At 34.1% G+C, this 13,483-nt stretch overlaps 2 protein-coding genes and 1 non-coding gene across 3 annotated transcripts; 2 read left to right on the forward strand and 1 right to left on the reverse strand.

Annotated features, from left to right (window-relative positions):
- Positions 1-8,011: 8,011 nt before the first annotated feature.
- Positions 8,012-11,425, reverse strand: LOC143144155 (ATP-dependent RNA helicase DDX54). Its single transcript, XM_076306259.1, has 11 exons — positions 10,986-11,425; positions 10,480-10,856; positions 10,103-10,418; positions 9,814-10,024; positions 9,524-9,750; positions 9,243-9,434; positions 9,019-9,154; positions 8,755-8,947; positions 8,563-8,701; positions 8,345-8,492; positions 8,012-8,277 (listed from the first exon to the last, which is right to left on the reverse strand). Exons 1-11 carry the CDS (start codon positions 11,178-11,180, stop codon positions 8,090-8,092), a joined length of 2,322 nt encoding a protein of 773 aa, XP_076162374.1. The 5' UTR covers positions 11,181-11,425; the 3' UTR covers positions 8,012-8,089.
- A 215-nt stretch (positions 11,426-11,640) lies between these two features.
- On the forward strand, positions 11,641-13,051 carry Rpl24 (ribosomal protein L24). Its single transcript, XM_076306142.1, has 5 exons — positions 11,641-11,702; positions 11,830-11,905; positions 12,044-12,129; positions 12,198-12,359; positions 12,657-13,051. The coding sequence occupies exons 1-5, from the start codon at positions 11,698-11,700 to the stop codon at positions 12,790-12,792; spliced, it is 465 nt and encodes a 154-aa protein (XP_076162257.1). The 5' UTR covers positions 11,641-11,697; the 3' UTR covers positions 12,793-13,051.
- Positions 12,455-12,584, forward strand: LOC143145094 (small nucleolar RNA SNORA79). Its single transcript, XR_012991603.1, has one exon. It is a non-coding gene; the product is annotated as a small nucleolar RNA SNORA79 (small nucleolar RNA).
- Positions 13,052-13,483: the final 432 nt, after the last annotated feature.

The following is a 13,483-nucleotide window of genomic DNA, read 5'->3' on the forward strand; positions in this document are numbered from 1 at the left end:
ATACGTATTGTTTCACTTGCAACTGGACATTTTAATAAATGTAATAAATACGAAAATCTTCATTTTGTTTGTTTACAAACGTTTAAATTAAACAAATACAAAGAATACGCTGTTTTAAACGTTACCGAGATTTTTTTGGAGCAATTGCACTTGATTGAGCGCACGTATCTTTACAACTCCTCTTAATTATCTCGAGCTATGCACTTACATGCAATTTGCGACACAAACAAAACAACCAGTATGAAGTTACAAGACCATATATCGCAGATATCAGATTTCTAGTTCGTTCCCACCGACTACGTTTCATATAAAATTAGGTATAGAGTTTACATTTTAAAGCGGGTTTGAGATATTTCGAGTCAACCGTACCATAAATATTACGAGGCCCGTAAAAATATCTTCCAAGAATCGTAAAAGTAATCGTCAAACCTTAAAATTAATATAAAAAACTTTATCTTAAGCCTTTAACGATTCTTTACAGTTCAAAAAATCGTTGATCTACTCTAGTTCTTGTTTAATTACCGAGATAAATATATACGTTGACATAACACAGTATACGATCCAATATTATACCTGATAAATGCGAATACCTGGTAACGGCGAAAATTGTGTTACTTATCGGTACGATACGTAAAAAATACAAAACAATACTAAAATATAAAACTCGCTTAAACACATAATTCTCACGTGCGATATGCATTTCTCTTTTTTGTAGGCTAGATAAAAATGCATCGATAATAAAAAGATGAAAATACTCTTTGATCGTTATCCGAGATCGAGAGAAAATGTACCTTTTCTTGCGGTATTTTATTTAAATATTCTACTGCGCCATTAAACGCCCATAGTCGACAATTGGAACGTTCTCTCTCGTTGATATTATTATACGACTATATAACTTTCCACGCGTAAAATCCGACACACTCTGTTTGAAAATAGCTGATATTATCTATCAGCGCAATGCGTCTTTCGAAACGCGAACATTCAATTCTGCGCTGTCCGTTCGGTCATTTGGCATTTTCTTTTACGATAGTTTGATGGCTGTCAATGCTACCATCGTTCAAGGTATTCATGCAACGGATTAAGGAAGAGGTTTATGATTTCTAAGAATTCATATGCAAAGTATATTTATCGTAGCATAAAGAGGGTTTCCCCGTGTCTCGAGTAAAAAGAAACAGACTTTATTTGCGTTTTTTGAAAGTTTAAGGTTTCTAAAGTATTGTACACTTGTACAATGGTAAGTCAGCATTGATTCGTTTATCAGAGTAATTTACCGAAAAAGAATTCGTACATCTTCGTGAATATTTTGATCGGGACAAAAAATCTCGGCTCATTGCGTCGCGTATTTCGCTCGATAACGGCAACAACAAAAATCCCAAATATTGTCCATTTCTCGAACTCAATCCTCGACACGGGGAAACTTTCTTCGGCGAGATCTCTCTTTTGTTCTTTTAGAAAAAGATTTACAGAAAACTGGGAACACTCCGCGACCATAGGCACGCAACGCGCGGATTTATATGTCCAACGGATCGCCGGTGATGTATTTTCCAGTTCTTCACTTCCTGCTTTCGTCTCTTGCTTCCTCTTGCCGTCTCTTTTTGGTGTTTTACGTACGTGTCTCGACCAATAATACGATGCACGTGCGTTCATTCATAGAACGCTAACGTGGTTTTAGAGCGCCGTGTACGGTTTAGTCGTAATCAACTAAGACGTAGACACCATGAGTGGCAGCCTTGCAGTCGAGATGACACGTATGCATAGTCGGATGTGCACCGCATACGACCGCATTGCCAGCTGAACGACATCTCATTCGTTCTTGCGTGAAATGCGAGCGGCCGGTAACTGTGAAACGATCGACTTTGGTCAATGGTAATGTTTCGCCAATGATGAACTTCTCTTTTATCTGTTTAAATATTTGCATCAATTCGGAGACAGAAATTTGTACGAAGACCGTTCGACGAGCAGAGACACGAGACGAGAAGAGCCACGCAGTTGGAAGAATTTTAATTTAGATAATTAGCATCGTTATCGCGTACCAGATTTACGCATTCGCGTTCAGCTCGTAGCGTGTACGTGGTTGTTCATTCGAAAACTATGTCACGGAGTAGTCAAACTTTTCGAAATAAATATTTCCCACCTAAGAAAATCCCAAACATTCAATTTCTTTCGAGTCAATGGTATTTCACAAATTCGTTAAGACTCTCAATTTAAACTACGACGTATTACCCTGTTATTCAGATTAAGACTTTTTAATCATATTGTAACATTGTTTCGAAGTAGATTAGATATTTTCTAGATAGTCTTCCAATGCTTCTAAGTACCAGACGAAAGTATCAACTGCTTAAAAATTGACATAAATTGATTACCCGAAAATATCCCATCCAATCGTTCAATTACCAACGTCGAGTTGCAATATTCTTTAATTAAAAAAGGTATTGTGAAAAAGGCTACTTTGTCCGATTGAAATGCTACGAAGAACGCTTTCTTAAAGTTCGTAGTATCCAGGACGATTTTATGCAAATAGCGTAACAATGTCTGGATTAAAACAGTGAAAACTTTAATTCGTCGAAGCTCTTTTCTCGGGAAGGCGAAGTATTTCCATTTGAAACAAAGAGAGACGAACACCTCGTACATTACAATTCGACGGTCGTTTGTGAAGAATAAACCAAAATCGATCGTTAATTCGTAACAATGTATCGACACTTAAAACACTTAAAATTTATGACATTTAAAATCCATTCCATCGTAACGACGAACAAATACAGATAACCGAATATCCTTCGAAGAATACTTCGATATCAAGGCACTTGATAAGGCAGTGGTGCGGCAAAATTGTTCGATAACACCGTATCACGTGCAATCTTCCGTATTTTAGAAATTTCACCTAGTAACCGGATCAAGTGTCGAAGACGAAGTTTCCTTTATTTCCGATCGAAGGGTTCGTATCCCAAAGGAACACGGAACTCTACGTTTCTTTATTACGAAGCGTCGATGATTTTCCAACGCAGTCGTGTCGAGCGTGTTTTCACCCGTAGCTTGTAAAAATAGTTGGTCAATTTTGCGTTAACTTTCCGGTATTAGAAGTAACCGGAACACGGGAGCATCGGGGGTGAGGTGCACGTGGCCGTAAGTACTCGCGAGAAAATTGCGCAAATGCGCGTAATTCTCGTCGGGTAGGGGAAAAAAAAGTGGACGGCGTAGGTACTAGATCGTTCACCGTCGCAAATAGCATTAAAATTACGTAAAACGGAACAGAATTTATAACAAACAACCGGCAACGGTGAATCACTTTTAATACCCTTACGAAGCTTCGCGAACAGGGTGATTCGCGTAAAAAGAGCGCGGGACCGATTGTTCAATTGGCGTGCCATGTTCTCGGTGAAAACGGTGGATAGATCTTTTTGCAATCACCCGCGTAGAAATTGTCGAACTGTCGAAATCGGGGTTGTTGCGCAATAAATGCATATCGTATCGGTAAAAGCGAACCGCTCGGAGAACACACAACCTACCTAGTTTCAAACCGTTACAATCGCGCGCTCGCGAATTGTTGAACGCCGGGAACACACACGGTTCTTCTAAGCGGGATATCTGAAATTAATTACCCGCCGCCGTACACTTTCTACTACCGGGCTACTTTCGCCGGTTATCAATATTAAAATGTTTCGCATTGTGAAGTGTACCGAAACCTAGATTCCTAATTGACGGTGAATCGTTATCGAAATCGTGAGCTTGTTAGGAAGTCTTCGTTAAACTCGGAAAGAATGTTAATCTCTGTTCCCGTGCATGCACACATCTGTCTATCGTACGTACGTATCTCTGTGTATACGCGTACGAAGACCCTCGAACGTGTTCGTCATCCGTCGACGAATACGCGGAGGGGCACGCGGAACCTTTTTTCCTTTTTGTTTTGCAACGGATACGTACGTACACGCACGTATGTGTAACGCAACAGAAGTGACGCTACTTTCACAGAAAGCCACGGATCGTCGTTTTGCGTACGGTTGTCCGGGTTGAGTAGTACAACACGTATTTTTAACCGTATGACGTAGGCGAGAGACAGTCAGTAACGGCGTGGATGGTGAACGGTAGATCGTAGACGTGACCGTCTGGTTACGAATAGACTTATTTCCACGGTCGGTGTCATTGGGATCGTGGCCGAGTAGCGGCTGCAGCTGCCTTGGCACGAATCTCCGAGCGAGCGGCTGCTGACGAAAATTCATTGTTCCTGCACGGATTTCGCTCGTCCCTCTTTTGCGACGATTCTCGATCGAAGAATGTACACCTTTTTCATTTCTCTTTTTCCACGAATATAATTACGTTCTCTTCTCTCAATTTCATTGTAACGTCGCCAATTAAAATTACAGAGGCAAATGCATTCTTTATTCGAACCTCGGACTCGACGAAGCTACTCGTACAAAAGTGTAAACAAGTGTATCTCTGTTATCGACTTCGATTTCTCGGGGATTTTTCGGACGATTGGTTTTCAAGAGATTTTCGATCGATGATTAGAATGGAGACGATCGAGAATATTTTTACAGGCAGAGCTTATCTTCGTTTGCCAGTATCTCTTCTACTAAGTAGACTCTTGTTACCCATCGAGTATCGTTAGGTACGGTGCTTACGACCCTACTCAATACGGATTTTCATTATCTTGCACAACAACGAAATTTACCATGTTTTTATTGATACCGAATGAGAACGTAAATAAATAGCGATAGATATTTATAAGAAGATCGATGAAAATATTATTCTTATTATATTATATACCCCTATAACATAAACCCTTTTAATGTTATTAATATTGCACTTCAAGTTTAAATGTAATTGAAAATGTGTTCATAACATTTACGTATATATTAACGTAACAAATGTTACAACGAACGGATTATCCTTTTTCGTTAGACGATGATAACGTGTAAATTCAGTATCGGTGATTTGTAGTCAAATAATTATTGTTTCTTCTCTTCTCTTGACATTCCCCAATGATTGTTTCTTCGAAAAGTTGTTCTCGGTCTCGAAAATTATATCCTATTATTTTTCTATTCGCTTTCCCAATTTATTTTTTGTTCAAGGAATACAAAAAAGATCAGTAACTAATGAAAAAAAAAAACAATCAGTGTTGGTTACACTTAAGTCGATAATTTTTTATCAAATACGTATGTTAGAGGATTTTTACTGAATTCGTTCAACAAGAAGATTGACAATCTTCGAAGTACTAGTATACGTGTGAATTGACTGTCGTGACCTTGCCCCAGGCTTTCAACAGTTGAACCATCTGCATAATTTGCATCGATCAATATTGCAGTGAATAATTGTGAGGGAATTCTTCTCACTGCGTACAAGTATTTTGCTATGGGTTTCTGTTTCCTTAAATTTGATCGATTAACAAATGGTTGGTAGAAAGATGCAACTTTTATTGGTGTATCGTGACATCGATCAAATTTAATTCGGAGAATTTTTTAAAGGGGAAAATCCATTCGACCAAATATTGACAAGTTTCGGGTTAGGAATAGAACAAGTCCAGATAAATTACTCGCGATCACGTTGGAAAGTGTGATCCACCCTGACATTTCGTGAATCGAATTGGGCGCGCCTATGTATCTCTTTTTCTAGTTCCGTACAAATTTTTCTGCGATGCAATTCGAATCAGATATAAGATTCATCGGTATGCTTTACGTATCTTTATTTCGAGGAAATTGAAGAGCGATCTATTAGTAATTGATTTATAGAATTCGTATCTGTAACATGTGGTGATTCATCTGTACATAGAGCGTGTCTATTTTATCTGAACTCGTTGACGTATCTCACCAGGAACTTGAAACATCGAAAAAACGTTATCATAAAAATTATTTGATACAAAGGGGGACACAAAAATTGGTAAAATTGTTTTCTCTACGAGTGATATAATGGGGGAAATTTACAAATCAAGTTACCTTTGTTTCAAATTGGACGATATTTTTTTATTGTTAACTCTTTCCAAAGTGAATGCAACAAGGATACAATGACATCTGGTTTATAAAAGGGGTTGTAAAATCACAAAGACTCGGGGGATCTGGTCGACCCGCGTCGCTCGCCTTTGGACAGTCCCAAGTCCAATTAAAATGAACACACTGTATATAAATAAACGATGACCAACGTTAACGTACGATTCATAATGTTTCAGTATCAGTGTTTTACATATCTACTACCAAAAGCGACTTCAAACCAGTTGTCATTTATGACTCACGAACGGACTCCGGTTGTTTCCTTTCTCTCCTTTTACTTCCTTTTCTAAAAGCGTTCAGTATAATTCGATAACAGTTGTTTGCAACGTGAAGTCGACTGTCTACGAAAAGATCGTGTCTCTTTTCAATCGGCATTCGTTGCATCTTATAATATCTTTTACGTAGAAATATGAATTTAAACGAAGACTGCAATTAGCGATGTTGTTTCGGTTTGTATTACTCTGTACAAGGAACATATAATATCAGTGAATGTTCCATACAAAGAACATTTTGTAATTTCACATTAACGCATAACTTAGTACTTGACAAACAATGCGCAAGCATCGGTTCTCGAATTCATAGGCACCTTGTGTTAAATTAAACCGTCTACGATAAAAAATTGTACCTCTCGATTTTTTATAGAGCCATTAATTAATGTCGAGTTTATCAAATTATCGATGATCAGTTTATAAAAACACCATCTTGGAAAATGCACTCACGGACTTACAGAAAATAGTAACGCACCATAGGAAAGTTTTTCGAAGACTGAAGTACTTTCAAACATGATACTTGGTAATATATAGGGTTCAACAGGTATACTACCATTTTGGACAAAAGTTTCGGTTAGGTAAAATCACAACAACCATTTTTTATTACTTATATACCGAAGAATCCAAATGAATAAAAAGACGGTAAAATGGAAATAAAATACATAGACAATTCGCCTTAAAACGTTTTATTATGCGGAATCGGTAACTCCGGATGCACCATGTACTTAGATTAATACAGAGAGCGTCACTAGAGTTATTCTAGAGATACAAATAACACTATTGAAACAATTATGAAATCTGCCAATTTCGATTAAAACAATATCACCTAAAAGCGATACGCTAACCGTAGCAGCTAGTTAGGCATATAGGTCCTTGAAACGGGATGTACCATGACATTTAACAACTCATCAAGATGTTAATTATGAAATAATCACGCTAGAAATTACATATTTTATAAAGGAAGCTTCAAAGAATTAATTTATATATTTTTTTTAATTTTTGACTTTAAACTCTCGACATAAAATTTACAAAATAAGAACTTCTTTATAATTTCCATTATCCCGAAAGACCGATCCTTTTCAATGAAAATAGAAAAAACAAAAGCGCAATACAGTTAATAGTTTCGAAGACAAAAATTCATTTATGTACCTTATCTTCGCGAAAGTAGACAAAAATTTAACTGCACAGAAACTGATTTATTTGGTGTCAAATGACATTTGCGCGTCTCTTGATTGTTCAAACAATTAGTAAATAACGAGGATCGCCCAATTAATTAAAGTATCACAAAATATTAAAATGATATGCAACTATAATTATTAATGTATGATTAATAATGTAAACGTCAACGCATTTCGTTTGGAAAGATAACACTGTTGGGTCTGGAAGCTCTGCATACTTCTCGATTTGCACAACTTTCCGAGGCTTCCATAATTTCGCAGAAAATCACCTACCAGTTCCTTGTAATAGATTTCTGACGTGGAACTCGGCAATTAAGCAAGGAAATTGCAATGATGCAACGTAAATCTCCACAAATTATATAATACTTTATAAATGCTCCGCAACGGAAATCCATCGTGATTTTTAATTTGTCATCGTTTTTTAACAGTTTTTAAAAATTATAATTCCCGCAAGGAATATTTCTTTAAAAATTTGTTCTTTTACTTTTAATGTACATTTTATCATTTAAATTTGTTTAAATGTATAAATATTTATGAAAATAGTGAATAAATAATGAATTAAATATTTATAAAAACAATGAAGGAAGGGTAATAAAAAAAATTCTTTATACTGCAAACTGTATACAATGTAATGAATATTTACACAATCCAAAAACATATCCTATCGTCCCTTTTTTCTATTATTTTTTTGGCCTTTGCGACCTTTCCTAGAATTTCTATTACGCTTTCGGTCTAATAACTTGCGTGCCTTTAGAATTTGTTCTGGTGTTTTCAGTTCTTTGTTTGCTTTAATTTTCTCCTTGACCTTTTGATTATGACGTGCCCAATGTGTATTAGCCGTTGTATGCACTAAAATAAACGGAAAAAAATAAATATACAGCAATGAAGATTAAATATAAATATTATGTTCACATACGTTTCTGCATTTGAACAGGCTCTTCTTCGCTATCATCATTCATTGCGTCCACTTTGCTTTTCTCTTTCCAAACTGAATACCGATTTGTTTTATAACTAGCAGGTATCCAAACACCAGACTCTGTTCGAATTTTACTAGTTTTTCGATCCTTTGAAACAAATATAAGTGTGAAATACTTTTAAACTTATGAATTTGTCAATAACAAAAGATACACGTACATTATTAATGGTAATCATTTTTTTCTTCTTGCGGTCCCATTTTTTAATCTGCGCTTGAAGCCGTTGAGTTTCTTCATTATCTGCAGTTAAGTCCATTTGTACTTTACCTGCTTCTGTACCGAAAGTGTTAACAGCCAAACTGCAATGTATAATAAGTAAGATTTCATTCATAAAAAATATGATTACACTTACCCTTCTTCTGTATGCTTATCTGGGGCAAAATATGGAATGAAAAACTCTTCGTCCCGCGTTATTGATCGTTTTTTCTTTTTAGAAGGTTTGTATAAATCATCGAGATTTCTTTTCTTTGGAAGAATAACTGTGTTAAATGCTGCATTAATCTCATCAGTTGTACTAGAAGGAAGACTCGTACTTTTTACATGATCTACATAAAATTATCAATTAAAATAATAACTGTTATCAAATTTGTTTCCTTATTATTTTCCTTATCAGTACCTTCTAAAGTTTTCTTTGCTTCTAATTCTTCTGTTTTTTTATGAAAATTTAAAATGTCTTGTTTATGACGTGATCGTTTTGTTTTCATAACCTGATAGTCAAGAGAGGATGCTTTTGTTCCAATTTCAAATATTGTCTATTACAGATAAACAATTTTATATCATAACGCAACGTAATCTATATGATTGCAATAGAATATGTACAAGTTTGAAAAGTATACGCACACCTTGTGGTCTATAACTCGTTATTTTCGACAATAAATTTCTAGTATTAGAAGAAATGTCAGAATATTCTGGTATAAGACCTGCTTCACTAATATGTAACTCCTTTACCCTCTTAATACTTTCTGAAGAAGCTGCTGGTCGTGATTTTATATATTGTTTATATGCATTATCACAAACCTGTTCCATATTTTGCTATACATGGAAATAATTTCATAATTAAAATAAAAATATGGATTATAAACTTAATAACTTCCTTTTAACAATATATTAAACCTACGTACGAGATCTGTGGAACTATTTAGCCAATTTATTAATTCAGCAAGTTCTTCTTCTATCATAGCTTGTGGCATTTTACCTACAGTACCTTCTGTGTTTTCTATCAATCCAGAAGGTGGAATAACACGTAAGGATCGACCAAGAAAAAGATGCAAGTCTACAAGATAAGCATATTCATCTGGGACTACAATATTGTAAGCAGTTCCAATTCGACCCGCTCGCGCACAACGTCCTATTAAAAAAATGATTAATTATGTATTATAAAAATTTTATACCATGTAATGTGATTGCTTACCTACTCTATGTACAAAAAGTTTCGATTTTGCGGGAAAATGGAAATTTATTACATTGTCCAAATGTGGAATGTCCAAACCTCGAGCAGCGACGTCTGTTACTATTAAAACTCTAACTTTAGCATTTTGAAATTTAGCTGCATTTATTTTTCGTGCTGATGGGTCCAAATTGGAGTAAATAAATGTATTAGAAATTCCTGCTTTATCCAATATCTATCAATTAAAGAAGAGTATAAAAAAAAAATAGTTGTATATTTTACAAATGTTAGCTCATGTATTTCATTTATATACCTGATGAATATATTCAACGTGGTGCTGTGTTGCAGCAAATATTACTGTCTGAAAATTTTTTTGAATTACAGTTTTTAATAAACATAATAGTACTGCTAATTTTTCTTCTGGACGGCACACTATAAATGAAAGTGTTAATTCTTCTGGTATTTTACTTTCTACATCTAAACGCACTAAAGTAGGATCAGTTAAACCAGCTTTTGCAAAATCTACCAGAACTTTGGGTAATGTTGCAGAAAATAATAATGTCTGCCGTGACTCTGGTAGCCTGTTTGCAATTTCATTAATTTGCTCACCAAAACCCATCTCAAACAATCTGCAATGTAATTTATCCTTTTAATAAAAATTAGATGCAATAATAGAGAAAGAATTCTTACCTATCAGCTTCATCGAAAACAACATATTCAAGGCTATTCAACTGTAAATCCATCTCAATACATATATGTAAAAATCTGCCAGGTGTTGCCACCAATATATCAGGACTTCCATGAATTACACTAAACTGATTTTCCATACTATCACCACCCAAAATAACAGATGCTTTTAAGCCTGTAAATCTTCCTAATTCCTTTATGAACTTTAATGTTTGTAATGCTAATTCACGAGTAGGCGATAAAATTAAAGCTCTTGCACCAACTTTTGCTTGGCGTGCCTTAAGTTTCTCAAACAATGGTATTAAAAAACAAGCAGTCTTTCCACTACCTGTTCTTGCCATTGCCACCACATCACGACCTTCTAAAGCTAAAGGAATCGTCTATAAAAATATAATTTATTATAACTATAAATGAATTTTGAATAAACATATTAGTAATTACTTAATGTATCATAATGATTTATTTATTTTATAAAGTAAATTATATTTTATATAACCTATATAACTTGCCTTCCTTTGTATAGGTGTTGGTAATTTGTATCCACGTTTCAATATTCCCTTTAAGACGGGAAAACTAAGAGCCATGGACTGAAATCCTCCTGATTTTTTACATATTTTCTTTTTTATATTGGTAATTTCATTCTCGTCATCATTTTCGCTTATTTCTTCAGGGTTGGTGAACCCCACAATATCTGTACTTTTCATTCTAAGGATGTATAATCCTTGACAATTCTAATAAATTCATGTATTCAAAAAATAACCTTAAACATTAATCATCCAGCACGTGGGTTTGACAATTATGTCAATTATTATTCGAAAGGTATCTTCTATTTAATTGTTAAATACCATTAAAAATTTTACTGAATAATATTAGTTAAAAATCTTAATTTTGTAATAAGTACCACTTATTTTGATGCACATTTTTTCTTTAACCAACACGTTAAATAGCAGTCAGTGCTTTCAACTTAGCAAAATTATTTATGTGTTACAAAAGAAGTCATGCAAATTCAATTTTAGATTAAAGTTATACATATTTATGTTTTATATGTTTTCTCAGTTATTTATTTATTTGTATTATTCAATTTTTATATAGTTATATTTAAATCAAACTATTCAAGTTTTATTTCTGGAATATTGGTACTACTTAATTTACATTTGAACGTATTGAAAGTGGAAGGGATCGGCCATTTTTGTCGAATCCGTCTTTTCGTGACAATTCAACATGAAGTAAGTTTAGGCTTTTAACGAAATAAATATCCGTCCAAAGTACTGCAATCATACAAAATTTCTTCAATACGTACAAATAATTAAATTATCAGAGTATTTTTTATAACTATATTATCAATCTTTTCAGGATCGGACTTTGCGCGTATAGTGGGTATAAAATATATCCTGGCCATGGTAAAACCATGGTTAAAGTAGACGGAAAAGTAGGTATAACATAATTTACATATGTTTATTGTTGAAATATTAAACTTTTTTTACCTTAAACATTTTATGATTAAACAATATTCACTTTCTGTTTAATTTGTATTCATGTATCAATTTTAACCTCTACAATGTTTTAGACATTCACTTTTTTGAATTCAAAATGCGAATCTGCACATTTAATGAGACGCAACCCTAGAAAAGTCACATGGACTGTTCTGTACAGGTATTATTATTTGTATTATAAATTATTAAAAATAGGAGATAAATACATAAAGCAATTTCATGTTATAGACGGAAGCACAAGAAGGGTCAAGAAGAAGAACAAGCAAAAAAAAGGACGAGACGTACCCAGAAATTTCAGCGTGCTATTGTTGGTGCATCTCTTACAGATATCTTAGCAAAACGTAATATGAAACCAGAAATTCGTAGGGCGCAAAGAGAACAAGCAATTAAGTAAGCACAATTTGTTTCTAAAATTTTTATATGTATAAAATGTAACTTTGATTATTATAATTTACATATGAGTAAAAATGTTAGACATTAATATTAGACATCTGTTCCTCTGACATGATATTTCATATCATGTTTGATTTCAGAATGTCTTAAATTAAATGGACTGCTTCACCCAGAATTGTATTTTACTTTCACACTGTCTGGCTTTTGCGGGTTCATACAAATTCAATAATATTGCATATTTTATACTTCATACATGAAACATTCACTTTAATTTTCTGATAACATTGTTTTTAGAGCTGCAAAGGAACAGAAGAAAGCAGCAAAAGCAACAAAGAAGGCTGTTGTTGCTCCCAAAGCAAAAGCTGCACCTAAACATAAAGCTGCCAAAGTAACACAAAAGGTAGCACCACGTGTTGGAGGAAAACGTTAAATTTTCGTATTATATAAATAAAGTAAACTTTATATTTAAAGAATTTATCTTTCAATCTTCCTTAAAATATTTGAAATTAAAAAATTACGATTAGGTCATGAAATACAGTATTTCCTCTTTAAGATAAGGTGTATAACTTACGAGAAATACAATTCCCGAGAAATTGTTTCACGCTTCTTGCCGAAAACGAGAGTAAGTTAAAGGAATTGAAAGCAAACGAGAAATGGTGTTCGAGAGGAATAAAGTATTGTTACGTTGGCTCGTTTCGTTTTTCCGATGCCCAATGTCTTCTACTTTGCATGCTCGTTTGTTTTACATCTTAAATTGTTATTATTTAAGAGTGTATCCGTATTTGGATTGTTAGTTTGGGCAGGAGAAATTCGGGCAAATACTCGAAACATCAGAACTTAAGGATAATTGCATATAAATATGAAGCACAAGATAACTTTAAATATAAAAAGAGAAAAACACAGATGTTTTCAGGTACAGTAGCATATTTTATTGTCATCGTAAATTTTTGTACAAAAAATGTTCAATATTCTTTGACAGTAATTTAATCTGAATTAAAGTCACAATATTTCAAACTGTTTGCTATTCCTTATCTCTTGGTTTGTATTTTCATATGTAATCTATTTCGTGCTACTTGCAATTGAGATTACGTGATCTTGATAACCTTGTAACGATCTAGAGT

The sequence above is a fragment of the Ptiloglossa arizonensis genome, chromosome 3 (genome assembly GCF_051014685.1).
Source record: "Ptiloglossa arizonensis isolate GNS036 chromosome 3, iyPtiAriz1_principal, whole genome shotgun sequence".
In the NCBI taxonomy this organism is placed as follows: Eukaryota; Metazoa; Arthropoda; class Insecta; order Hymenoptera; family Colletidae; genus Ptiloglossa; species Ptiloglossa arizonensis.